The 27630-nt window shown below is 49.6% G+C and overlaps 2 protein-coding genes across 6 annotated transcripts in view; one reads left to right on the top strand and one right to left on the bottom strand.

The window, feature by feature from the left end:
* The window catches only part of Mgat5 (alpha-1,6-mannosylglycoprotein 6-beta-N-acetylglucosaminyltransferase), a 288591-nt gene extending 266219 nt beyond the window's left edge, over nt 1-22372 (top strand). For 3 of the 4 annotated variants that reach the window (XM_087581590.1, XM_087581591.1, XM_087581592.1), the window contains 4 exons: nt 4899-5015; nt 7086-7160; nt 15139-15296; nt 17622-22372. In XM_087581590.1, the coding sequence (XP_087437716.1) occupies nt 4899-5015; nt 7086-7160; nt 15139-15296; nt 17622-17820 (549 nt within the window). In that variant the 3' untranslated portion in view covers nt 17821-22372. 4 annotated transcript variants of the gene reach the window in all.
* Nucleotides 22373-26330: 3958 nt separating this feature from the next.
* The window catches only part of Tmem163 (transmembrane protein 163), a 174197-nt gene continuing 172897 nt past the window's right edge, over nt 26331-27630 (bottom strand). The window contains exon 7 of one of the 2 annotated variants that reach the window (XM_087581154.1): nt 26331-27123. In XM_087581154.1, the coding sequence (XP_087437280.1) occupies nt 27095-27123 (29 nt within the window). In that variant the 3' untranslated portion in view covers nt 26331-27094. 2 annotated transcript variants of the gene reach the window in all.

Below are 27630 nucleotides of genomic sequence, written 5' to 3' on the forward strand. Positions count from 1 at the left end.
TTTCTAAGTGCTGGTTTAGCTTTGTGATTTTACAGCAGGCCGTGTGTTCAGAGCACAATGGCTGCTCAGGGCAGGGAAGAAAGACCCAGAATACTTTGAGGAATGCAGTTGCTTCATTATACTTCAATATGAATTAGATTTTTATCTTTATACTGGGGGTGGGGGTGGGGGCACATTAGTAGATTCCTGTAAAGGAAGCTCGGAGTCTCCTTGTAGGTTCTATAGCAGTTCGGAGGTCACCTCTTGTATTTCCGGTGATGCTGCATGTCCAGAGTTCCCCTTATAAATCTACTGACAGATAAATACCCAAGTGGCTGAGATCAGACGGTCCTCAATAAATTAACCAGGAGGAACACAGAGTTCTGAGAGGGCTAATGAATCAAACACCGCCTCACTCATAAAGTTAAGGAACCCTCAGCAAATGCAAACGAGTACAACAGTGATGGCTTAGCATTCATTAGGTGTTTGCTGAGTGCTGAGAGCAGCCTTGTCCAGGAGCAGGAGGCTTAAGAGGGGAGGGGAAGGAGCCTGGCCTACGATGTGAATGATGTGATGGTGACGGTGATGGCAGTGGAAATCCCAGCAATAGATGGACTAATTAGCTTGTTCTCTAGGCCAGACAGCAGAAACAACATGACAGTCCACCCACCTTCTGAAAAGGGGTCTGATGGTACCAGTGTAGCCCTGGGATATGTGTCCGTGGCGCGCGCACACACACACACACACACACACACACACACACACACACACGTATAAATTTTAAGAGTGATTTTTATGGCTTTGTTTGGTTGGGTTATTTTCTTAAGAATTTAGTAGTGCTCTCTAAGGTGCCTTCTCTTTTGCTCAAAAATACTGAATTGAAACTTGGAAGACAGCTCAGATGATATAAAAGGCTTGGGGGACGTAAGTCCTGAGAACCCAGGTAAAAAGCCGGGTGTGCAGTGAGCACGTGTAATCCCAGGGCTGGAGAGGTGGAGACGAGTGGCCCGCCAGCCTAGGTTAATGTATGGATTCATGTACTCAGTGAGACACCCTGTCTAAAAACATAAATGAAGAAAAAAAAGAAAAACCCTTGGGCCTCCACAAATGCACACACTTACACAGAACAGCAAAACGAAACGCATCCACATAAAGCTATTCAGTTGTTGAATGAGCTACACTTGAACTTGGCTTTGCTGTTTTCTGCTTATGTAGAACCCAAGTTCCTTGGAATCCTCATAATATATATGAAGTCTGATACGTACATAATATATGTGTTAGTGAGGGGTTAGTCCAATGCTTGGCCCAACCTACTTTATGGATTGGTATTGAATCAAAATATTTTTATACAGAGATTTTTAAAGGCAAGGCAAGGCAAGGCAAGGCAAGGCAAGGAAAGGAGGAAGGAAGGAAGGAAGGAAGGAAGGAAGGAAGGAAGGAAGAAAGAAAGAAAGAAAGAAAGAAAGAAAGAAAGAAAGAAAGAAAGAAAGAAAGAAAGAGTTTTCCCAGTGGCCCACAGAGTCTCCAGCACTGACCACAGAGCCAGAGAAAGCGAAGGCTCTGACCACAGGAGAGGGAGCGTGCATGCACAAGAGAAAGAGCGTGCATGCATAGTAGCAAGAAAGGCTGCAGCCCGGGCACTGCAAGGCTCTGCAGTTCTTGGAGGCTTTCCCAGCAGCTTATGCGGGTCCTAGCCTCCGGCCCTGAACAGGGCTGGCAGTCACTGGTGTGATAAGGTACCAAGGGCAGAGGTGGAGAGATGGCTGGTGCTAATTAGCTTTGTAGTCCTCCAAGTGTCTCCCTTCTTATGGAAAATGAAGGGGAAAGGCATAAAGGGAGAGCCAGGCTAGCAAAAGTCCTAGCACTAGCGGCAGCAGCTTCTCTGAGGAATGTGTTAGAAGGCATGTCCGGCTGCGCAGACACAGACGGGTCAGTGGGGGAGAGCACTTGCTGAACGAGCGAGGTCACCTGAGCGATAACACAGAAGCTTCCAGTGCCTGTGAGAGCTGGGGAACAGAGTCACTGGGACTTGCTGGCCTGACAGTCTAGCTCAAAGCAGTGAGCCCAGGTTCCGCGAGAAATGCTGTCCCATGTGAACAAGGTGGAGAGTGCCCTAGCCAGCCGCCCAGCACCTTCTGCTGGCCACAGCACATGCACAGGAGCATGTACCTGTGCACACATTGCCCACACAGACCTACAGATATGTACAGTAAGTGAGTGAATAAATGTTCTAGTAAGTTAATGAATAAAAATAAAGAGAACATGGTTTCTCTCCAGAATCGAAATCTCCAAGGAACAGAACTTGCCTGTGCAGATCATTTTTTTTTAATTTCTAATATATAAAAAACATAAAAATAATTTCTAGGAAAATAGTAGGTATTTCACTCAGTATTATGTGCCCAGAATTATAGTAGAAAATGGGATGTCTGGTTCTACCTTACAAGTGAATGTTTCTATTTAAAAGGAATAAAATATTCTGCTGGATACTGTCAGCTCGTTCTCTTATGCTTGACATTCTGAAAGGGGAGCTGAGTCTAATCTGTGTACGGATCACACGTGTGTACACAGCTGTCACCAATGTGGCATCTACCCACGGAGGTGGTTCTTCCGGAGGATAATACCCAGACTGACACTGACGTTGCTGTGACATTTCTTCTCAAATGGCGACTGTTCGTGGATAAAGTCTCAAATAAAGCAGTAGAAGGCACCAGGCCCCGGGAGTGCCCGCCTAGCATACCAGAGGCCCCGGGTTCCCTCCCCAGTGCTGCCTAAACCTGTCCTCCCGGCACTCTAGAGGTGGAGGTAGGAACATCAGGAGTTCGAGGTCACACTCATCTGTGGAATGAGTTGGCAGCTGCAGCCTGGACTACATTAGATATTATTTTTTAAAAAAAGTTTCTTGATAGATACGGTGTACACTGACTACACTCCTGGACAGCCCAGTGTGCACCATCAAATGCTCTCAAGGAACTCTATCCATGAGTCCACAGGCAATGCCAGCAAAGCTCTTCAAAGCTCTCTGGGCCCGGGATGTAAGTGATAAGGACCACGCTTGATCTATTCAGGGCCCCTATGTTCAAAATCAAAATAAATAATCCATAAATAAAAGTGCCTTGGGAAATGGCAGGTTGTGTACAACACCTAAAATGTTTCCACCTTTACACCACTCCTGCCTTGCATCCATGTGAGAAGAAAAGCGTGAGTGTGGGCTTCAAATAAGCCCGGAGTAGCCGAGGTAATGCTTGCTCTCTTTGGCTGAACTTTTCTTTTTTTTTAACACAAGGCGTTAGGTAGTCCAGACTGGCTTCAAACACCCCGGAGAGAAGGATGACTTACCTACATCTTGCCTGATCTTCCTGCAGTTACCTCCTAAGTGCTTGGATGACGGGAATGCACCACCATCCTGGCTTCATACAGTTCTGGAATGGACCCTGGGCCTCTGTGTCTGTGGGTCAGGCAGTCTGTGGTAGAGTGGCCTCCTCGACCCCCTCGGCCACACCTTTTTACTCTTTGGGGGGTGGGTGTGCCATGTATGCAGCACACTGTGGAGGCCGGAGAAGAGCTCATGAGAGTCGTTCCTCTCCAAGCCTGTGGGGATGAAACCCAGGTCATGAGTCCTGACAAGTGCCCTTCCCTACAGAGCCATCGAATCTCAGAAGAAAACCTTTAGGAGGGAGACCCCCTCCTTGCTTTTCTGAGTCTATATTGTTCTTATAAAGTTTATGTTCTGTGGCTGGAGAGATGGCTCAGTGGTTAAGAACACTTTTATAAAGGACTAATGTTTGGTTCCCAGCAGCCATGGCAAGCGGTTCATAACCAACTGCCTATAACCACAGTTCCAGGGGATCTTACAACCTTTTCTGGTTTCTGTAGGCAACTGCCTACCCCTGTACCTATACATACATGTATAGGTACATACATATACATGCGTTTTAAAAATTAATGAATTTCATGTTCTGATGTTGCTCTGATTATTTCTGAAACCATTTGAAAATCTCTTCTTCCCTTACCATCACTCCCATAAGCTCTATTGCTCACACCCGGGCGATTTTCCAGCCTTGTTCAGAAAACTAGGTTTAACTGTGTAGTCCCAGGCTGGCCCGGAATTTGTGACTTCCTAGATCTGCCTGCCAAGTAAAGAAGTCACAGACGTGCACCATGCCTGGCTCACAGCTTTGATCTTTATTGTGATTTTTCTGGATGTACCTGTCTGTTCCAGCCAGGAGAACAGATGCCTAAAATTATGGAGGTGATTTTTGGCTGAGAATAGGTCCCCAAGTGCCCAAGGCACTGTAAGGTTAGACTAGTTTTTCACTGTTGTGATGCAGGAACCGACCGAAGGCAGCTCAAAGAGGGAGGAGTCCGTTGGGCTCAAACTTCAGGGGTACAGATCTGTCCCGGAAGGGAAGGCACGGCAGCGGGAGTGTGAGGCAGCTGGTCACGTGGCAGCCACAGTCAGGAAGCAGAGAGAGGTGGATGCTGGTGGCCCATAGGATGGTGCTGTCCACATTTGGGTGGGGCTTCCCTCCACAACTAACAAAATCTAGAAACTCCCTCAGCCATGTCCAGAGGTCAGACCATGCCAGTCTGACAATCCACCAGGGAAGGCTGCAGGCCTTACTCAGTGACAGAGCGCCTACTTCCTGTAGAAAAGCCCTAAGTTCACCCAAGAACAGCTGTCTGAGCCTTTGTTATGACACTGTTTTATTTCCAAATGGGCTTCCAAAGTTTAAAACATCATTTTTTTTTCAATCTGCCTGTTAGAAGGTTTTATTTGCTCCGGGGAGGACAAGAACACTTCATCTCTTGTTTAAGTTCAGCTTGACTCATAAAGACAGGATGCTTTGTCTAGCCCACACCTTTATCTGAGCAGCAGTGCATATGTGAAACTAAAATACAACGTGTCTTCTGTCTTCCAGCTCACATCCCAGCACCCGTACGCAGAAGTCTTCATCGGCCGGCCACACGTCTGGACCGTGGACCTCAATAACCGAGAGGAAGTAGAAGACGCAGTAAAAGCCATCTTAAACCAGAAGGTTGCTGCTTTTATTTCCTGCCTCTATTTGCCCTGGAACACATGTGGAACATTACAGTCCTTGCTGTCAATAAACAGAGCAGACCAGCCTAGCTATATCATGTGGCCTGAGGATTTCAAGGAGGCTCTGGGAAACTTAAAAAAACAGCTGATGGCAGATGTGGGCTTGGGTCTTACAGACCCTGCTGACAGACCTTCTAAACTCATGGGTCCCAGGCATGAAGAGAGGGGTTTGAGTTCTATACACTTACATGATCTAATCCTGTCCTGGGAGAGATCTGCAAAAATTGGTAGCTTATCCTACCTAACCCAAAAGGGTAAAGGTTATAAAGTAGGGGGTTTCTGGTGTGTGTGTGTGTGTGTGTGTGTGTGTGTGTGTGTGTGTGTGCACATGCATGCAGCGTATACATGCAATTACATGTTCCTGTGAACACAGTTGTGTTCTACATGCATTCACATGCGTGTGACTTCTCTATTGCTCTCCCCTGTATTTTTCTTGGGACTTGGTCTTTCACTAAATCTAAAGCCCATTGATTTGGCCTGGTGGGTTTGCCAGCAAGCTCTAGGGATCCGCCTGTCTCCAACCTCCAGCAGCAGGATTGCAGACATGTCCCATCCCATGGGACACTTGGGGCCGCAGATCTGGACTTGGTCACCCCCAACCTTGCAGTTTTCTACAGAGTATGGTATATTTTTCTACCTAAACATGAGGTCTTGTTAAAGTAACCATTCCAGACTTTTCTGATCAATTTAAGAAGCACTGATTAAGTACCTTTTATAGAGAGAGCACCGTCCAAGTCATTCTGGGAAGAGATTTCTACATCCACCATAGATTGAGCTGTCCCCCAACCCCTGCCTCTGTGGGAAGTCTGCCATCCTGTGGGAGTTTAGTTTGCCCAGGACTGCTGTGAAAACTCTGAGGCACAGCATTTCTCCTCTCCCTGTATTTCTTCTCTCAAGCATCGTCCCCTTTGGATATTTCCGGTTGGTGTGAGTGTGTGGTGAGATCTGTAAGTGCATGCTCAAGAAAGAACTATTAATGTTCGTCCTTTGTCCCATCACCGACAATGACGTAGGGCTCCATGTAGTTGGAGTATGCTGGTGACTTCCTTTGAGATGTGATGCCCACCCGTAACGGGTGTCAGAATGCTAGCCATGGAGCAGAGCCCAGTGCCATCTTTCCTAGTCTTCCCTCAGATGTCTCAGTGGCTGTCAGAATGCCTCCTCCACCCCATAACCTTCTGGAGTTTCCTGTCCCCATCCCCAGATAGTGAAAGCACCTGTGTAGAAATCACAAGGCTCTGTTATACCTTGTCTCACCCAGTGCTGTTATACCCAGTACTGAGCTCCAGTTCCCTGGAATCTTCACATCATAGCTCACTCTCTGAGCTGAGGTTGAATCTCGGTTGGAGGAATGCTTGTCTAGCACGCACACGTCCTAGGTTCCATCCCCAGTACCAAATAAACCAGATGTAGTTGCACATGTCTGATTCTAGCACGGAGGAGAGAGAGACAGGAGGATCAGAAGTTCAAGGTCGCCCTCTGCTGTACAGGGCCTCTAGCTGAGGTGGTCTTGGCACCTCCTCCCTTGGCTTGTAGCATGAGTTCTTTGGATACATTCTTACCTCACCCACTACTACAGACTAGCCGCTTCTCTATGCTTCCCTCAGAGCAGTGACCATGTCTTCATTATATGACGGTTGCGAAATCCCTGCACTCTGCCCAGCCCTGGGATGTGGGTATCCGCAGTCATAGCCTTTACCCCACACGGTCTACCTGCCAGCACCTTTTTGAAGGTCTACTATGTACTTTACACTATCCAGGCAGTTTCCTTGTGCCTTCACCACAGCTCAACAGAGATGAGTTTTCCTTCTTGCAACTCTTTTGCACATCAGGTATCTGACACTCGGGGAAGAGAGGTTGTTCAGGGTCTAGAGAGAAGCACAATGAGGCCTGAGCCCTGTCTGTCCAGTTCCAGGTCTATAGTTTTAACGTACCTGTGCGAATCAGTAGAGAACGTGCCTCCCTCGTGTCCCATGTCCCCTTTCACAGTGCCCTGTTGTTTCTGCAGATTGAGCCGTATATGCCATATGAGTTCACATGTGAAGGCATGCTGCAGAGAATCAACGCTTTCATCGAGAAACAGGTAAGGCCTGTCCACAGTGGGTGCGTGCGTGCGTGCGTGCATGGGTGCGTGCGTGGGTATCTGCTGGTTCCACTTTCTGTTTTCCAGCCCTCACTGTGTACACTTCTGTGGTTAGTTGCTTGCTTTGGAAAATTTCATGTGGCCTCATGATAACTTGTCATTTTTAAACGTCGCATTGCCAGGGTCACCCAAGGGAGCCAGTCTTCCCTTGGATTGTGCTCTTTGGGGCAACGAAAGGTCATATGGACACTTCAAATAAGACATTTGAGTGGCTGAGATGCGGTCCTTCCTGAGCACTGGCTTGTAACCTGAGCAGACCAGAGCATCTTGAAGATTCAAGAAGGGTGAACAGTGGCTCTCAGTACTGCCTTCATTTCTCACACCACACCCCGCCCCCCCCCAAAAAAACAACAACAAAGATTAGGGTCTGGAAAGATAGTCCCAGTCAGTGAAGCGCTTGCCTCGCAAGTGTGGGGATCTCAGCTTGATCCTTAGAAAGCACGTTTGCAAAGACAGTCATGGAGATACACACTTGCCGTGTCAATGCCAGGGATGGGAAACCCCTGTGTCTCATGGACCAGCCAGCCTATCCTTGTTGGTAAGCTCCAGGCTAGTGAGAGACTCTCTCAAAAAGCATGGGGGCAGAGCCTAGGGAACAGCCTCCACGTGTACGTCATGTTCATGTATCTATACACCGGTGAATACGCATACGCACACTCAAATGCAGGATCAAATCTACATTTTCAAAGGGTTTCTTTAAGGGTTTCTTTAAGGGTTTAAATGTGGTAGCTCTATGTTAGGACTCTTGAGTGGTTTTCAAACCAGGTCCCCTCTCAAATGAAACCTTCTGTGAAACCCAGGCATATGCTCTCAGAGGTGAAAGGGCACCCAGCACTGTGGTCCTTTATGATGTTTTAATTCCTTGGGCTTCAAAAGGAATGCAGACCCAGAAATAGACAAAGCCAGAACTCCTGTGGGTAGGGAAATCTGAACTTCTCGCCCGGCCCAAAAATACATGGTTCTCTTTATAGGACAAAAACAGAATATTTAAGGGCAATCAAGGGCTCTCGGCACAATGGGGATAAGAGCTGCAGAGCTGAAAATAGAAACCGTACGGGAGAAACATATATCTAGACTGCCAGCATGTCGAAGGAAGCTGGTGGTTCAGGGAGTCAGGGCTCCCTAGGCTTTGGGGTAACCACATCTGGTCAACTGGGCTATTGGGGGGATGAGGCAAGGAACAAGAAATGAGTGAGTTGCCTTGCATGTGTGTGTGTGCAAGTGCACATGCATATGTTTGTAAGTGTGCATGCACATGTGTATGTGTGTAGATGCATACTTATGTGTACAAGTGCAAGTGGTATATGTACAAGTACCCCTGTGCCTCACGGACCAGCCAGCCTATCCTTGTTGGTAAGCTCCAGGCTAGTGAGAGACTCTCTCAAAAAGCATGGGGACAGAGCCTAGGGAATAGCCTCCACGTGCACGTCATGTTCATGTATCTATACACCCGTGAATACGCACACGCACACTCAAATGCAGGATCAAATCTACATTTTCAAAGGGTTTCTTTGAAACCCTTTGGTATATGTAGAAGACAAGGGACTACCTCAGGGGTCATTCCTTAGCTGCCAATCATCCTTTTCTTTAAGATAGGGCTTCTCACTGGCCTTTAACTCACCACGTGGGCTAGGCTGAATGTCCAGTGAGCCCCAGGGACCTGCCTGTGTCCCAGTGTTGGAATGGCAAGCTCTGAGCACCATGTCTGGCCTTCCACTTGAACTCGGGTCCTCATGCTTGCACAGCAAACTCTTCACCAACTGAATCAGCCCACCACCTGGATCCAGCTCCCGGTACCATGAGTTTGAGCATTTCTTCCTCTTGCTCTCCGTTTCTTAGTAAATAAGGATGACGATGATTCCTCCGTGGTGCTCCTGCGAGCATTGTATGCTCCAGTACCCAGGAAGTACTGAGAATGAGGACTGACACCGTTCTTAGGAGGACTAGTGTGGTCCACAATGTTAACGCACCATGCTCTCCCGAGGCGTACTGTAATACAACTGCACACATCAGGAGCTCAGTCTTTGCCATTATCTCACTCAGTCTAAACAGGACGCAGAAAGGACAGCAGCCGTAACTCTGGCACAGTCCTTGCCAGTGCTCACGCCGACCACCGTCCAGCCCATCCATGGGTTCCCTTTCCAAGCGTTTGCTTTCCCATGTCAGTCAAGACCCCAGAGTACTCAAAGAAAATATCAGTTCAGTGCCAGGAAGTCTTTTTGCAAGAGGAGGAAACTGTATTCTCGTCGCGTTTATTGCAGGGGACTGCTCTAATGCTGTGCTCCCGTTTTAGTTGTTAGCCTCCTGTCCTGTCTACCTAAGCTTCATCATAAGTGTATACATACCCTAGGAGGCGAGGCCTCTCTCAGCACTGACAGAATAGCTCACAGAAGGAAGAGGTCGTCTGGCTCACCATGCAAGGGTGTGGTTTGTCACGGTGGAGCGGGCAGGCACAGTAGAAGCAGCATGAAGCATCCGGTCACAGTCCCTCCACTGTCAGGAGGCAGAGAAGGACGAATGGTGGTGCTCAACTCACCTTCATGGATATACCCAGAGCTTTGTCTTCTAGATGAGTCTAGATCCTGCCAAGTCGACGCTATTAACCGTCATGGGGCGAGGGGTCTGTATACTATCTCAGTCCACATGGTAAAGGCCCAGGATCTGTCAGGAGTGACTGCAGGGTGGGAACTGAGTCACACAGTCACGGGCACACAGTGGTGGAGTCAGGATGGGTCGCAGGTTTGATGTAAAGCCATGTCAACACTGTGCATCTGACAGGATCTCAGAGGCAGGCGCCCCATAGCTTGCCCCATAGCCCCAGTGCTAGGATTACAAGCCTGTGCCTTTTCAGATGGGTTCTGGTGATCAAACTCAGATCCCTATGCCTGCAAGGTGTATACTTCACCGAGTGAACCCTCTCTGGGGATTTCTTAGAAGACATCCTCCAAATTCCTTAGCAATAATGGGGGGGGCATATTTTTGGTTTATCTCAGGAATTCTATCAGAGTCAAATGTCCCCTCCATGCATGATGAGACCCGAGACCCTTTGGATCAGATCAGTCTCCTAGGAGCCTAGCACTTGAAGCATTCATTATATTTTTACAATTTGCAAAGTATCTTCAAACAACGGTGAGGACAGAGGTGCTCCTGGCAGGAGTGGGCCACAAGCACTCATTAGTCAGGGCTCAGCTTCCAGAGTCCTCCATGTAGACTGCATGGAGCATGAACTCTCTTATCCCAGACCTCTTTCTAGACACACACACACACACACACGCACACACACACACACACACACACACACACACCACACACACACACACACATACAAACACATATACACACAAACACACATACACACACACATACAAACACACATACACACACACACCACATACACACACAACACACACATACACACACAACACACACATACACACACATACACACACACACACACCACACACACGTTCTCTCTCTCTCTCTCTCTCTCTCTCTCTCTCTCTCTCTCTCTCTCTCTCTCTCTCAGCAGCAGCAGGAACCAAAGGAAGCTAAACTAACAGCCTTTGAGACCACCCCAGGCTTCAGGGGACAGTTTAAGAGTCACTGCTAGGAGCTTCCCTCACACCCAGCTAGCTGGAATGCAGACCTTCTCCCCATGGGAGGAAACTGGCTGCTTGCCCTTCTCCCTCAGTGCCTTGCCCGGCTGCACGGAAGCCAGTGCCGTGACTTACCCTTACCACCTTTGACATGAGCCCTCTAAAGGAGGACTGGCTCCAGCTGATGGGGAGTTTGAACCAAAGTTAAAGCCCCCAGCAGCAGCAGCCAGTCAGCCATGCCAATTCCCTTTTTTAGGGGATTTGCAGATTTGGCATTCACAAGAAAGCAGTGGGCTAGAGAAGAAAAACAGGTCATTTTTTGCCTCTTATAAAGATCTTCTAACTATACAGGGTGTGGCCAGAGCAATGGCTCCTGCTGCCAACCGGACAACCTAGTTTGATCCCCAAGACTCAACTGGTGGAAGAAGAGGACAAACTTCCTCCACGAGTGGTCCTCAGGCCTCCACATATACACTGTGGGCACACGTGCCCACATACATACAACTAAATGTGTACAACATAAAACTACGTCTTTAAAAATTTGTTTACATACCAGGTGGTCGGTCAGTCACATGGTCATTCGGTTTGAAACAGAGTCCCATGTGTTCCAGGCTGGCCTTGAACTTGCTATGTGGACAAGGATGACCTTGAATCCTGACCCCTCCTATGTTTTCACAGAGGCTGGATTGCAGGTGTGCACCGCCATGCCTGCCCCATTTATGCAGTGCTAGAACATGCATGCTTGACAGGCTCAGAACCAGCTCAGCCCAGCCCCATAATGTGGTTGGAAAGGGCTGTTTGGTCCCATGCAAAGCAGCAGACATTGGCCTCGGCCCTCCACATACACGAACACATGTAGGGAGCTGAGGGTAGGGTGGGGCAGAGACAGACAGCATGGCTTTGACTGAGAGCTCTGATACACCCTTGATTTGTCGTCGCTGCATGATAATCTTGGAATAGCCAAACGCACTGAGAAACGTGTGCACCGACGGCAGAAAGAAGGTGAGGGAGGAGCGCAGATGGCGTGGGCCCCAAGTGAGCTTGTTAACCAGATTGGCAATGGCTCTTTATCCCTCCTTCTGGCTGCAGAGATGCCTCATTGGGCTAGAATGGCCTCTTTTTCTACTTCACTCCTATCGAAGCCTCCAGGATGCCGAAATCATGCGGTCCCATTCAGTAGCTCTTCACTGAGCACCAGTCAGCTACAGAATGCCACGGTAGTAGTAAGGCGCTCACTCCTGTGCAGCCTGTAGCGCTCAGCCCAGAAATCCGTGTCTTCTCCGATTGTGGCTGCCACCATTCTGCCCCCTCCCTCCCTGTAGAGCCAGCCTTGTCCAGCCTCCAGGTGTCCTTCGCCGTGTGCATAGGTGTCTAGTTTGCTGCTCTGAAGTATTTATTGTAAGTGCTAGCCTTTACTACTAGACCGTGCACTGAACCTCTAAGGCCAGGATAGGCCTTCATATTCCCATTTCCGATGCCCTGCATGAAGCTGTAATGGTCGTTTGTAAAGTTATCAGTGGACACACATTTTCCTATCTCTTAGTGAGGGTCTGCGTAGAATGAATGAATGAATGAATGCGTAAATGAATGAGCAAAGGAGCAGTTGGCATGAGAGCGTGAGGCAGCTTGCATTGCCTGTAGCCTGGACTGTGGGTGAACGTAAGGGAAGCTTTCCCTCTCGCCTCCCACCCACTGACCACTCCACCTGTGGGTGAGAGGAGGCCGATACCCAGCCCTTCCATTCCCGTTGTGCCCTCCAAGGTGCTGTCATAGATGAGTGGATATGAGCCAATGATTCAACTCCACTGCACACACAGCACCATTACCCTCTCCGTCCCTCTTACCAGTCACCCCACCCCTTTACCTCTCAGAAGGGCAGGTGGCACTGTCCCCATTTCCTATATGGGTCAGGTGGAGGGAGTTTGATCCATGAAGTCCCCTACTGGGGACCAGCCCCCTCTGCCACGTTCTCTGTGACAACTTGGGCTCCCTCTGATCAGTTGTTACCTTCAAGCTGTCTGGATGGTTCTGTAAACTCCAAGACTTTGATGCTATTTTTATTATTCCTGAACCTCTGTCCCCTAGAACAGATGCCAAAGAGGATGCCAGGCCATCGTGATGGACAGGGACAGGGTACCTGTGCACCCTTTCTGTTCAGTGCAGACTTGAGCTCGGCGTGTGTCAGTTCCACTGTGCAGCCCCAAGGACGACACCCCCTCTGTCTGAACCTTGCAGCGACTCCTGCCCTGCCCTAGAATAGACTCAGGGAGCCCATTGGTGCAGGAAGCCCCGCTTCTCCATATGCCTTGTCTGAAGCAGCTCTGGGGGAGGCAGTTCTCCCAGGGAGCCTAAAGGAAGCCAGTGAGTGCCTGCCCTTTGCCGTCTCAACTGAGCTCCTTCCTTCACCTTCCGATTGCACCACTGCGCACGAAACTTTGTTCTGTTCTGAAACTCACCCGGCACAAAGATGCAACCAGGGACTGTCAGAGGAGAGAGGAGTTGTAAAAGACAGAATCTGAACTTTGAGCCTTCTGGGCTTTCCATCCCCCGCCCCGCCCCAGCCTGGGGTGATATGCTGGTCAGCTCTCTGCAGCCCTGGAACGTGCCCAAGACAATGAGCTTAGAGTAGGGATGCTATCTTTCAGCTCAGCTTAAGGCTCTCTCCATGACTGGGCCCCACTGCTGCGGGTTTGTGAGGCCCTACACCGTGGCTGAGCATGATTGAAAGCAAAGCGTCTCAGTTAGGAGACTCAGAGAAGGCCCAGGGGTTACAAGCACTCGCTGTTCTTGCAGATGATCCAAGTTCAGTTCGCAAAACCCACACCAGACAGCTTACACTGACTTTAACTGCCTACAACTCCAGTGAACCTGGTGCCCTCGTCTGGAACTCATAGGGACACACATACACACACACACACACACACACACACACACACACACGTAAATATAAATGACAACAAACAAAATAAAAACCAACTGGTTAGCTCATGGCTAGGAAGAAACAGGAAGGGTCTCCCACATCCCCTCAAAGGCAAGCTCCTAATGTCCTGAAAACTCTAAGCCCCTACCTCCCAAAGGTTCCAACATCTCCCAGAATGCCTCACTGGGGACAAAGCTATCAACACATGGGCCTTTAGGGATATTAAAGGTCAAACTACATCACCAGGAGAGGAGTTCACTTGCCCCCTGGTTTCTTTGCTGTCTGATCTAGGTGTCCTTGAGGACTGCCTGTTGTGATGGTTACTCTAATCATGAACTACAGTCACCATGGAAACACCCCTCTGGAGGTGTTGGTGAGGGTGTTGGGGGAAGAGCCTTTCTGAATGTTGGTGGCACTAGTCCATGAACTGGATAAGAGGGAGAGAGCAAGCTGAGCACAAGCATCCTTTACTCCATGACCAGGAGCGCAGTCTAATCAGCTGCCCCGCCCACCATGATGACCAGACCATTAGGCTGAGTCAAAACAAACCAGTCCTCCCTTAAGTTGCCTCTGTCAGCTATTTTGTCACAGCAAGAAGAAAAATATAATCATCGATACCCCTCCCCCGCTACCTTGTCACCAGGAGCCTTCATGTATGATGAATTGAAACTCCTCATTACAATTTTTAACAGCTGTGGAAAGTACCCATTTGCTCCTAGGACATAAGTAAGAACCAGCAAGAACACATTGTGAGCTTTCCCAAAATGCCTGTGTGTCTCCCAAGTGCTGGATGGGCAGCTGTCATATGCAAGCTCTGTATACACAGAGAAGAGTGCCCATTAGTACAGACTGCAGTTCCGTTAAGAAAGTAAGTCTGCACAGTCATGCTGTTGCCCTTAGCAACAGCATCCAGGCCCACAGGACTGTGCTGCCCATGGATTAGTGCAGGCATGAGCTACATACAGTATTTGGAGAATACAAGAGTCAAAGCTGGTGGGAATGAGCCTGAGAATGGCCCTCACAAGAATGAGGGTGTGTGCATGCATGTACACAAAAACATACGTGTGGTCGTTTTGACACAGAGCCTCTAGCCCAGGCTGACCTCAAACTCATTTTGTAACTAAAGATGATACCCTGCCTTCCAAGTGCTGGGAATCGCCATAACTAGATCCAGTGCCGGGGACAGAACATGGAGCTTCGTGCATCCTAAAACAACACCCTTCCAACTGATGCAAGCCCTCAGTCGGAAACTGGTCTTTAGAGAGGGCACAGCCTGTGCCAAGGGTGTGTCTTTTTTCTCAGTCTTCCTCAGCACGATGCCTGCCATGGTTGGTTGCTAAGCTGACGCTGCCTCATTGTGTCCTTGGTCCCCTAGCTGATGATGGCTTCACTGTCGTTCTAGGACTTCTGCCACGGCCAAGTGATGTGGCCGCCCCTTAGCGCCCTGCAGGTGAAGCTGGCTGAGCCCGGGCAGTCCTGCAAACAGGTGTGCCAGGAGAGCCAGCTCATCTGCGAGCCGTCCTTCTTCCAGCACCTCAACAAGGAAAAGGACCTGCTGAAGTAAGTGTGTCAGTGGGGGACGCGGGGCCGAGGCAGGGCTGCCAGGCCGCTGCCGCCTGTTACACATGGGGTTGAGAGGCACCCAGACTCTCTCTCCTGCCTGTGGGCTTCAGGAAACAATGTGGGAAGGGGGAGCATGTTAAACCCCAGAGAGAGCTCACCTCTCACACACGCACACTTATGATGTGTGTGTGTGACCCGGGCTTGTGTGACATGTGTGTGATGTCTGCTTATATGATGTATGTGTACATGTGTGTATTTACATATGTAAGCGTTGGTTAGCATGTACAGTGACATACATATGTGCAGATGAAGGCACAGCTGCCGTTGCTCCTCATCATCCATCTTGTCTGAAGCCTTGTTCTACCCACTGCTGGCCCATGAGCTTCCAGGGACCTCCCTGTTCTGTCTCCATCTCAAAGCAGGAGGCTTGGGATTAGAGGCCTGGGGCCCCTTTCCTGTTAGTGCCATTTTCTCATCTGCAGAATAAGAACATTCTCTCGAGCGCACTAAATTACTCCTTTGCTGTGGCAGAGTGCCTGACAAGAGCATTGCAAAGGCGGTGTGTGGCGGCTCTCGGTCTGGAGGTGCAGTCCTCCCTGGAGGACAAGCATGGACGCCAGATCATGAGACAGATGTTCACACCACATTCACAGTCTGGGAGCAGAGAGAGACAGAGGCTTGGGGAAGCTGGCTGTTTCCTTTTCCACAGAGAACTCAGACCATGGCGTGGAGCATTACATACTTAGGCTGGCTCCTCCTTACACACACACACGCATGCACACACGCATGCACGCACGCACACACACACACACACACGCACACACGCACGCCCCAAGGTTTGTCTCCGAGGTGACAATTGACAGCCACTATGAACCATGGCATAAGGGACGAAGCACACGGGTATTGTGTGGGAGGAGGAGGAAATCGGCCCCTCAGGCAGTGGAGTAGGCTCAAGACTGACAGGCTGAGCCCAGAAACGCAAGCCCCCCAGCCTGCCCCAGTAACACTGAGCCTTACGGGTAGGTTTATATACTCCTGTCGCACAGTAGAGGCGTTCAGCGATTGCCCCTAGTCACACAGCTCCTACAAGACAAAGCCCAAACTTAAACAGAGTTCTGCCCTGCACCCTCTACACTATTTTCTTGGAAAGTCGGGAGCAACTGGTTTCCACTAGCCCATGGGCCTTTCTTGTTCTGGGTGGATAGAAAGGGTACTGAATGGGGCTGGTACAGCCCACAAGAGAAGATCTAAAGGTAGGCGTCTCGAACACACTGAATTCCAGCACTGAGGAGACAGGAGCCATGGAATCAGGAGCGCAAGGCTATCTTTTCCAAGTTTGAGGCTAGCCTGGGCTACATGAGACCCTGCCCAAAAAAATGAGGGTTGGAGAGAGAGCTTAGTGGGTCTCTCTTTTGGGCTAGCGAGTCACTCGAGGAACTGAGCTTGATCTCCAGATCCCAAGTGTTATAGCCAGTCATGGCAGCCTAAGAATGCGATCCCAGTCCCAGGAGGCAGAGCCAGGAAGATCCTAAGTGCTTGCCAGCCAGCCAGCCTAGCCGAACGAGCCAGCTCCTGGCCAGAGACAAGCCCTGTCTCAAAAGAACGGCTTCCCTGAGGATCCTGACTTCCTGCTTTCACAGGCGCGTGCACATGTGTACATGTTTGCGTAGGTGCACTAATGTGCGTGTGTATGTGAAGGCTTACTTTGGGGATGTGTCTCCAGTTTTCCTGAGACTCTCCAAGTAGGCTAGGCTAGTAGGCCATCAAGTCCCAGGGATCTGCCTGTCTCCAGTTCCCCAGCTCAGGGGTCACATGTTCACACCACCATAGTTTGCCATGGCTTCTGGCGATAGAACTCTGGTCTTGGAGCTTGCATAGGAAGCTGGCTGAACCAGCCCTGCAGCTCCTGGTTGGGCCTTCACACACAGCATGTCCCTGCTCTATGACCTGCCTCCGCCAGCATAGCTCTCATGTCGGGGTTCACATCTCTCTGCTCTACAGAGCCTCAAAGCTCGAGGTGCCCATTCCCCACCCGAGGGTGCAGGCTGTTCTCAGCTTTTCTTCATTACAGATAACTCTAACCCCAGAGAGCCAAGCCTCAGAGCCAGTCCCCTGCCTGCACACATTTGTCAACATGCGTTTTCTTCACATAGTCGAGGTCCCCAGCTGTGGAGAATTTCAGTCACATGGATGATGTATCTCTGAAGTGGGACCAGGGGATAGGCTCCCACACTCAGAGTGGGCCGTCCAGCAGTTGGACAACACCCACCCCGGCACCTCCACTTCAGTTCACGCAAGTACCTTTCTTTCTCTTCCTCGTAGGTATAAGGTAATCTGCCAAAGCTCAGAACTATACAAGGACATCCTGGTGCCCTCCTTCTACCCCAAGAGCAAGCACTGTGTGTTCCAAGGGGATCTCCTGCTCTTCAGTTGTGCCGGGGCCCACCCCACACACCAGCGGATCTGCCCCTGCCGGGACTTCATCAAGGGCCAAGTGGCCCTCTGCAAAGACTGCCTATAGCATAGCCACCCTGGATTCATTCAGATGGGAAAGACGTGGCTCCACTGGGCAGGGCCGAGGGGCTGAAAGACAGTCAGGGACTCTGACCAGAGCCTGAAATCTTTGGTCCAGGGCTTGGATTTAGTACTGCCCCAGCCTCAGCCAGTGCATCCCAGTTTACACCAAAACCACAAGAGAACAGAGGTTAGAGCAGAGGTTCTCCCTGGTGTAATGAATGCCCTCGGTCTCCAGGAAAATCCACTGTAGGGAAGTGGTCCAGGCGGCTGCTCCCGGGACTTTTTTTTTTTTTAAAGGGATAAAATCTGGAGACTCATTCAGCTGAAAACAAAAGCAGGAAGAGGAATTGAGCCAATTGGGAAGGACTTTGGGGACAATTCCAAACCAATTAATTTATTTATTTGGGAGAATGGGGGCGGGCTCGGGAGGGAGGAAAGGGGTTGAACACAGTTTCCTTTTGTTCCTCACCGTTAACCACCCACCTTCAGGACCTTCTTGTTCTGCAGCATCAAGCAGGATGGCAAGCTTAAGGCAGCTGTGGGAGCTTGACTCCTGGTGACAGGTGACAGCAGAGAAAAAAGACGTAGCTCGGTTTGTAGATTGCTGGCATAGCATACATGGGGTCCTGGGTTCCATTCCCAGTACCACATAAAACATAAGAAGCAGAGGCAGGAGGACCAAACATTCTCCTTGGCTACATAACAAGGCCAAGGCCTTTGTCCCCGCATCTAGGCTGCAAGAGACCCTGTCTCAGAAAATGGGGGTAAAATGGCCTTGAAAACACAGCCAGCCACTGTCAAAGCATCTTCAGAACCGATGGATCCCGTGCTTGCTTGGCAGATGGCAGCTAAAAGGCAGATAACCTTAGTGGGGAAATGCCTGTGGTGTCCTGAGGGGCCCACCAAGTTCCAAAGACAGATTGGGCTGCAGATGAGAGAGGCTGCTTTCCTGTGTGACCTCCCCCAATCCCCAGCCCCCGCCCCCCATAGCTTGGTCCCAATTTCTGGTTAGAATTCACCTTTGTTGAAGAAACACAGGATTATGTAATTCTTGTCTGCTGCTGTGGTAAGCTCACCCTCCCCCCACCCCCACCTCCATCAAAGGCGCCAGGAGCGGTCTTTGAGCTTGGAGAGGGCACCTCTAGCCTCAAAACAGCTAAGAGTTGGATAAGAGTCAGCCCTAGAGTTAGTAACACGAGGCTTTGCGCTGTACACCCCCCCCCCCCCGTGATGTCTGATATTGCTGCAATCCAGGGAATTGACTCTGAACTTGATGGTTTCTGGGGAGGTAAGGACAGTTCTGGTCCAATGCTAGGTATTATCCTGGCCACACCCCCAGTGGGTGTGGCTTACAAAGGGTGGAGCCTGGGGCTGGCTTTTACTTGAAACACTATTGTTCTATGGAGTTTGACCAGTCTGGCAGCAGGTTGGCCTGTCTATATGCTGGAATCCCCACTTTTCACACCTTGGAGCCCTTTAGTCAGTCCAGCCCTGCTGAAGTACTGCTTCTGTGCTCTGTACACGTGTGAGTTTCTGGAGACACCTCCCACACTTCTCTCCATGCTGGTGAATGAACCAATCCCTCTTCTTCCTCTTGCTGTTAGCGTTGTCCACCCAGCCCCAGCTGGTAGAGTAGACTTCCTAGCCGGCTGGTGCTGCCCAACACCTCCCTGTAGCCAAGTGGAGCCTCTGTCTAGCTGGACAGCAGAGCAAGGCCCAGGACTGGCTGAGCCCTCCAGAAGCAACAGAAAGGAGGGTCTGCTTGTGGTGACCAAGGATTGGGGAGATGGCGCTTGGAACTTTAAGGTCTGGATTAACATCTGCTCTCCTCTTGATTTCTACCTGGGTACATACATCACACCGATCACACCTCTAGGGTCTCCCCGACCACGCCCCTTTGACCCTAAGACAGACACCTCAAGGGCCTCAGATTCTAGTCCTAGAGAATGAAGTGGAGTCAAGAGGTGATGCCAGGGCAGGTGCTGGCTCTAAACACTGACAGGGGTCCCTCAAGGCCTGGCTGGAATCACCTTTACCCAGGTTGAGCCGCCAGGCAGGCTATGAAGCATCTTTTATTAAGGTTTATAAAGATTTCCTGCAGCAGGATGGGAGAAAGCTGGATAGACTCTTCCCTTAAAGCGGGCCCCTGGGCTGCACCCCGTAGTTATGGGAATCTCCCTGAGTTTCCAGGGAGATTGAAAATCAGGCTCTTTGGGACCCCTAAAGACTGTGGGTGACAGTGCTGGCATTCAACCAGCAGGGGGCGCCCCAGCTGAAAATGACACCCACCCCCCACCCCCCCACCCCCGCTGCTGATAACTGTAAACAGGCAGGAAGGCCACTTTCTCTTCACCTGCCGAAGCTTCCGGGCCCTGAGCTCAGGGTCCCTCCACATTCCTTTTCCTCTTCTTCAGTTCAAGACCGCGAGTCACGCAACCCAGAAGAGGTCTTTCTCCCATGTTATAAATTCCTCTCCGTTTTAGGCAGAAATACATAAGCTCACTTCCTCCGGTGGGTTCCTGCTCTTGGGACTAGCCAACCGTAGTCTAGTTATTAAAAGCATTAGCAATAGGTGAGATGTCCCTGAATGTATACCAGCTCCCAGGCCTCCTCAGAGCAAGCAAGATATGGACGGGTGAGTGGCCATCAAGGGGAAACTGACCTGACCCGTGCATGGGCATTCCGTCCGCCTGTCGGTGCAGAGGCCAGCAAAGAATCACTGCCCTGGCTGGGAGCCACAGCACTTACAGAGCACTGGCCATCTTGTAGGAGCCAAGGGCTGTTTGCGATCGAACCTTCCACCAGGAGAGGAGTCTGAAATCAAGACTCCTGTGTCCTGCACAGTAATCACAGATCGTCTGATCTTTAGAGTTATTGTCCCCTTTGTGATGCTAGGCTCTTAAAATGGAGCGGGGGGGGGGGGGGCTTTATCTAATTTATTAAGAGAGAGAATACATCGCTTCAGAAGGTGAAAGCTTTTTGAAGGGGCCATCCTGAGAGGGGCCACCCATGCCTTGTTGGATCCCAGTCCACGCCCCCTGCATTTCTGTGTGTGTTCTTGTATACCGGCTTATTTTGTCTCCGAGATGAGTCTTTCGTTTTAGGTTGAGTGTTTGGGAATACCTGTCTGTCCTTTTGCTGGCACGTGTCTTCGCATCTCTCTTCGGGGCTGGAGTCTGACGGCTGGGTGCTGTCGAAGGCTGACAGCAGGCTGTTCCAGCCTGGAATGACTACATTTGCCCACAGTGTGTGTGCACACACACGGTTATTTATACTCCCAGTGGATGGGGACACACAAGACTGTATATATAGTGTGTATACATGTATACATGTGCGTTTTGTGTATGTTCCTAGTGTGTGGTGTGTGCACATGCACCCCCCAGAATAGGGCTGAGGGTGCCAAAAATCCTTTAGCACCCTCAGGACCAGACCCTATCTCTGAATCTGATGTCGACCAAGGTAGTGAAGGGCCTCATGACCCATCACCCTGGCCCTAGCTGACATGTTGCTGAGGCAGAAAAACAGCCCTCAAGCCATCTGTGTAGAAGAAGGAGCCCCCAGATACTTCAGCTAGCGAGCACGGTGGAGTCCAGATGTCTTGCTTTTCCCCGTCCTTAGGGAATGAATGTGGATGTGGAATGAGGTTATCTATTAGTAAGTTGGGTTGCACTGAAACTCTGTGTTGTTTATGGATGAGTGTGTGTTCTTTAGCTCAGACCAGGGTGGTTTACCTAGATGGTATGTAATTAGGCACCACCACCCTCTCCCAAAATTCTTGACTGGAAAGGAAAGACCAAGTATTTTGTTAACGGCAGGCTGTGCTGTATGTGTCGTGACTCCAAGCCTGAACTATTTTATTTATTTAAGACTATTTTAATTTCTCTTTCCTCTTCTCCCCCTCTGCGTGGCTGCAGAGTGTCTCCGTTAGAGTAGACGGATGGCAGGAATAGATTTGTAGTCCCTTCAGGAAGTTAGCAGCCTGGAGCTGGGCGTGGGTTCCCCTCATCCTCGTTGCCTTCAACAGAAAGTGAAAAGTTTTTCGTTTTGGGTTTTGTTTTTTTACATATAGCAAAAGACCAAATTAGCTGTATAGTCTTGGATACAGACAATAAGAATTACTCTAGCTCTCCTAGCACATAGGGCCCCGTGGGGATTCCATGTTTAGCACAGTGCCTGGCTCATAGTAAGCCTGGTGAATGTTCAATATTGATATTAGTAGTATATCATAAAACTTGAGAGATAAAGAGCTGCGCTCACCCCCACCCCCGTTGATCCCGTTGATTCAGACATGATGGTTACATAAAAATCTCATTGAGTCGATCAGATGCTATAGGAATTAACTGTTTCAAATGTTTAAGCTCTGTGCCTACCCTGCTCGATGGAATTCTAGTGTTTTCTCCAATGCACTGAGTAATTGGAAAATGTGTCAGTCTTCAGCACTCCATGAAACAAGGCTGAGTTTATTACCTTGAACCACCAATATGTTCTGGAACATTCCAGGGGTTTCTTTGAGGAACTTTTCAAGCTCAAAATTAAAAGTTCTCTCACAAGTTGCACTCCTTGAATTAGAGTTTAATTTTTAACTCCGCTATGACACAGTAATAGAATCTTCCATTTGTTTAAGGGAAAGAGGGAACAACTAAATTTACATTCTCCTCTGCTGCCCCCTGCTGGACAGGGTGGCTCCCAGCAGGCTGGTTACCTCTGTCACATTCCCATCCTATCCAAGATTAATCCCATGGCTGATCCCTAAAAATTAAATAGATCTACCACCACCACCCCCAGAGGAGCCATATGAAACCCAACGGCAGGGATTTTGACCGCTTTCAAAAGTGGACTCCCTGGTCACTTAAATACCAGTTTGCTGGTATTTTTTTCTTGTGGCTTTAGCCTCTACCCTGGTAGAACAACTGTGGGCGAGTTGCCAGTGTGGGATGAAGAGGTTTGCTTTCCAATTCCTCTCCCTTCTCGGCCGACCAGTGACTTTACAGTTCACGGGATTAAAGCGTTGCATTTACCTTTCTCAGAGGTTCCCCAACCCCACACACACACACACACACACACACACACACACACACACACACACACCACCCATGGGACACATGCTGGTGTGGTGGGTAGTTGCCCGTGGAAGGCAGCATGGGTAGGAGGTACACAGGGAGCATCGCGTGAGAGCGGGCCAGGAGTGTGAACACAGGTCTGCAGCACCCACGGGAGCCGGAATGCAGCAGATACGGGAAGAAGTTTATTTGCTTAGAGCCCAGTCCACGTATTAAAGAAAATGGCGTAACCACAACGCCAAAGGACATGGTGACATCCCTTCCACTGTCGCTCCTGTCACAACCTTGATGTTAGGTTCCTGGCCGTTCACGTCTGTGTCTTCAGATGAATCCTTTTTCTACTGTCACTTCTAGGGTTAAGTCACAGGATCCTGCAAATGAAGTGTCACTGTCCCCGAGTTTACTGTACAAGGCAAAGAAAGGACACTACTTTGTTTTCCTGTGTTGTAGAGAAACTAGGGAGAACTTTATTTTTCAATAAACTTTTCTCGTGTGACAGGTGGTAGTGATTTGGGGGAGCTGTGGCTTAAAGCTACATTTCAAGGTAACCAGCACACTCACTTGCAGAGGTTCTGCTGAAGCAGTGGGGGTAGGGCCTGGGGAAGGAGAGCCGAGGTCACAAGGGGCTTGCAATGCATGTATGAGGACCTGGCTCCAGCCCTCAGAATCCACTTTTCAGGAAGGCAGGTGTGGTGGCACATGCTTGAAAGCCCAGTTCTCTGTTAGAGAGAACATGGTTAGCATGCATGCCGGGCATACACAAGGACCAGAGCTTGATCCCCAGAACCCAGGTAAACAGCCCAAGCAGTAGTCCCAGCCCCGGAGATGTGAAGACAGGTGGATCCTTGGGGCTCGATGCTCGGCCTGCCCAGCCAAAGCAGCAAGCTCAAGGCTGGTGAGAGACTCTGGAATAAGGTGGACAGAAGGACACCTGAAATTGACCGGTAGCCTCCATGTGTGTGCAAACACACGCGCGCGCGCGCGCACACACACACACACGCACACTCGCGCACGGCTACCCCCAACTCTGTACCCTCATTGATACTAAACAAAGTATTCTTTCCCTCTTCCCTTCACACTGAAGAGAACTGAACTAGAAGATGAACTCATTTTTTTTCCTTCAGAGATGCTTCTGGCTGTACCATGCACTTAAATGCTCATCCAAGTGAAACAGTAAAAGGCCGAGCACCATCATTCGTCAGAGAGAAAGGAAGTGGCCTGGAGCCAGGGGTCAGTGGGCCGTGGAACTGCCCCGGATCCATCAGCAGGGGTTGGCGAGGCTCAAAGCCCTGCGGTTGATTCCCAGCACCAAGTAAATGTTGCACGTGGCACTGCGGACCTGCAGCCCCACACCCAGGCAGTGGCAGGAGGACCAGGTGCTCTCTGAAACCAGGGACAGTCACAACCACCTGAGGCTCAACTCCCTGAACTCCATGTCTGTTGGCTACAAGGAAAGGTGCAGGCACATTTATGGAACCCGTGTTCTCCCGGGCAAAGTGGGAGGCCCCCTAGTGTCCTTCTGGAAAGTCATTTGGACCAAAGTTCCTGACTGCAATTGTGTGTCTCTTGGTCGAAGTTCTTGGGTCAGAAATATTTCGGAGAACTAGGGAGATGGCCCAACAGCTAGGAGCACTTGTTTTGCAAGCACGAGGATCAGAGTTCAAATCCCCAGCATCCAAGCAGGACATGACTGCTTGTGCCTATAACCCCGAAGAGCTGTGGGAGACAAAGCCAGGAGAACTTCTGGACTTTCTGATCGCCAGCCTAGCTCCAGGTTCAGAGAGAGATTCTGTCCTCAGGGAGTAAGATGCTTATAAAAGCGTACACACACACACACACACACACACACACACACACACGCACGCACACACACATACACGCATACACATGCACACACACACACGCACACACAGAGAGAGAGAAAGGCATTAACACATATGCATACACACATGTACACACGTACACATTCATACGTGCACACAAGCACATGTTCACACACACAAATACACATGCATACACACACGAACACACACAGAGCCATTAACACATATGCATACACACATGTATACACATACACATTCTACATACATGCACACAAGCACATGTTCACACACACACAGAGAAAGACATTAACACATGCATACACACATGTACACACGTACACATTCATACATGCACATAAGCACATGTTCACACACACAAATACACATGCATACACACACACGAACACACACACACAGACATTAACACATGCATACACACATGTATATACATATACATTCATACATACATGCACACAAGCACATGTTCACACACACACACACACACACACGTGTTTTAGATCCTGTAACTTTCTGGATTTTGGAGCTCTTGTCTCCTTGAGTCAGCTTTGGAATGGAACCCAAACTGAACAGGAAACTCACTCATATTTCTCTGTACGCCATACCCATGGCCTAAAGACCATTCACACCATATTTTTAATGGGCCTCTGTTTTCACTGCACCTGTCACGCAAGGCCAGGTGCGAACCTTTCTGTTTTGTGCCACCATGTTGGTGCACATTTCCGAAGCCTTTTGGATTTTGATCTGAGAATTCAGGACGTTCAGCCTGTACCTTTCCCTTTGGAAGCACCATGTGAAAGGAGACATCAAAATCTCGGTAAACCTGGAGGTCTGCCATCCCTCTGCCCAGACAATGCCTACCTCCAGTGTCTCCAGCAGCACCCTGTGACTGTGTGGTCAACTGCAGTGAACCTGGGCTCCCCTCTGGAGACTACAGACCCCACACCAACAGTCCGAGGTGTTACATCATTGTCACCAGTCACCACCAATGCCTGCCTTCAGCCCCAACAGAAAACCTACCTGCTGGAGACGGGGACATGACTCAGTGGACAAAATGTTTGCTGCACAAGCATGAAGACCTGACTTCAGAGCCACAGCACCCACATAAAAGCCACTTATGATGGTATGCAGTGTAACCCCAATACTGGGAGAACACGATAAACAGATTCCCAAGACCCACAAGCTAGCTGAATCAGCAAGCTCTATTTGGGTGAAGGACTATTTAATAAATAAATTAATAAATTAATGGGCTCCACATGTGAACACAGAGGAAAGTGTACACACACACACACACATACACACACACACACACAGAGAGAGAGAGAGAGAGAGTGCCCACAATATATACTCCCTACATGTTGGCACACAGGCTAACAGCTCTCAAACACAACCTCCCCATACTGTATAAATGGTAAAGGTCTTTACAGGCCTGACATGGCTGCCCATGTGGGCAGTACTGTGAAGCTACAGAGCATGGTGTAATGCGGGACGCGTCTACAGCACTTATATCTAATGTTACATAGACTGAAGACATCTTGTTCCTTCTGAAGGAGTGACCCACGTCTCACAGACTGAGGTACTGTGACCAGCATATAGAGATATGCAGACTCAGGTGATGATTATAATTATTTATTACAAATAAATGTATAGAGTTTCACATCTCTCAAAAATGGTTCCTGGGTTTTTACGGATGTGCAGGTTCTGAACGTGAAAGAAAGGGCTGTGTGCTTACGTAGCTTGTCCATGCAGAGCTCATGTCACTAAACACTTCAGAAAATAGAATGGTCTCCTTCTGAACAAATCTGTTTAGTGTTGGGATTAGTAAAAGTGTATGAAACGGGTTGGTAGAAGTTAGGAAGTGCTTTACTGATGAGATCTGCTAGAGTGTGAATCTAGAGGTGACTCGGCCATATGTGCCAGGAGGAGGTGACCCGGTCAGTTACAATCTATATTTGTCTGACAGCAAGCACCATAGGTGGCTTCCTGTCAAGCAGAGACCCTAGCCTGCTTCCGAGAACTGTTTGACTCCAAGAAATGAAAATGTCATTTCCGGCTCAAGATTGGGAAGCATGGGAGCCACTTCCGGCTCCACACTGGGAAGCGTGGCGGCCCCTCCCATGGGCAACATCATCCTAACGTGTTTGATGGTGGACGACTGGGTGAGAATGTAGGGCAGGTCCAGCCTCCAGGCAGACCTCATCCCGTGATGACAGACTCTATGAACGAAAACTTCCCAAAATGAAACTGGATGTGCGGTTGAATGTTGGCACCATCTGCCTGCGTGGAAACCTCGTCAAGTGACGCTCTTCACCAGGGGGCAGTCCCTGCCGCCCTTCCTGCTGCCTTCACTCAAACATTTCATAATGACGCGTCTGTCTCACTCTGGGCACCATGTCGATGAGGAGCCTGCAGAAACAGAGAACGGATCACCTCAGCACCAGTATTGCTTGGGAAAACTGAGCTCTGTGTGTGTGTGTGTGTGTGTGTGTGTGTGTGTGTGTGTGTGTGTGCGCGCGCGCTTTCTCATGTTTGCAGGTGGGAGGGGGGACACACATGTAAGTATGTGACCCTGTGGAAACCAGATAACTGTACCCCTCTTTCCTTGGGGGGAGTTATCCACCTTGATTTTCTGTGACAGGGTCTCTCGGTTACACCAGGAACTCACCAAATAGGTTAGGCAGGCTGGCCATACCAAATTACGTACCAAAACTGGCTGGCCAGCATGCCCCAGGGGCTTCCTGTCTCTGCCTCTCCAGCCCTGGAATTACATGTGCGAGCTACTACACCTGGCTTTTTTTTTCTTTTTTAATGTGGATTACAGGGATCAAACTCTAATAACTGTTCTTTCCCACCTAAGCTACCCACGAGTCTTAGCTGTGACTTTTTCTGCCCACGTACCACACCCCTGTCCCT

Source organism: Rattus norvegicus, chromosome 13, assembly GCF_021556685.1.
Source record: "Rattus norvegicus strain SHRSP/BbbUtx chromosome 13, alternate assembly SHRSP_T2T, whole genome shotgun sequence".
Lineage (NCBI taxonomy): Eukaryota > Metazoa > Chordata > Mammalia > Rodentia > Muridae > Rattus > Rattus norvegicus.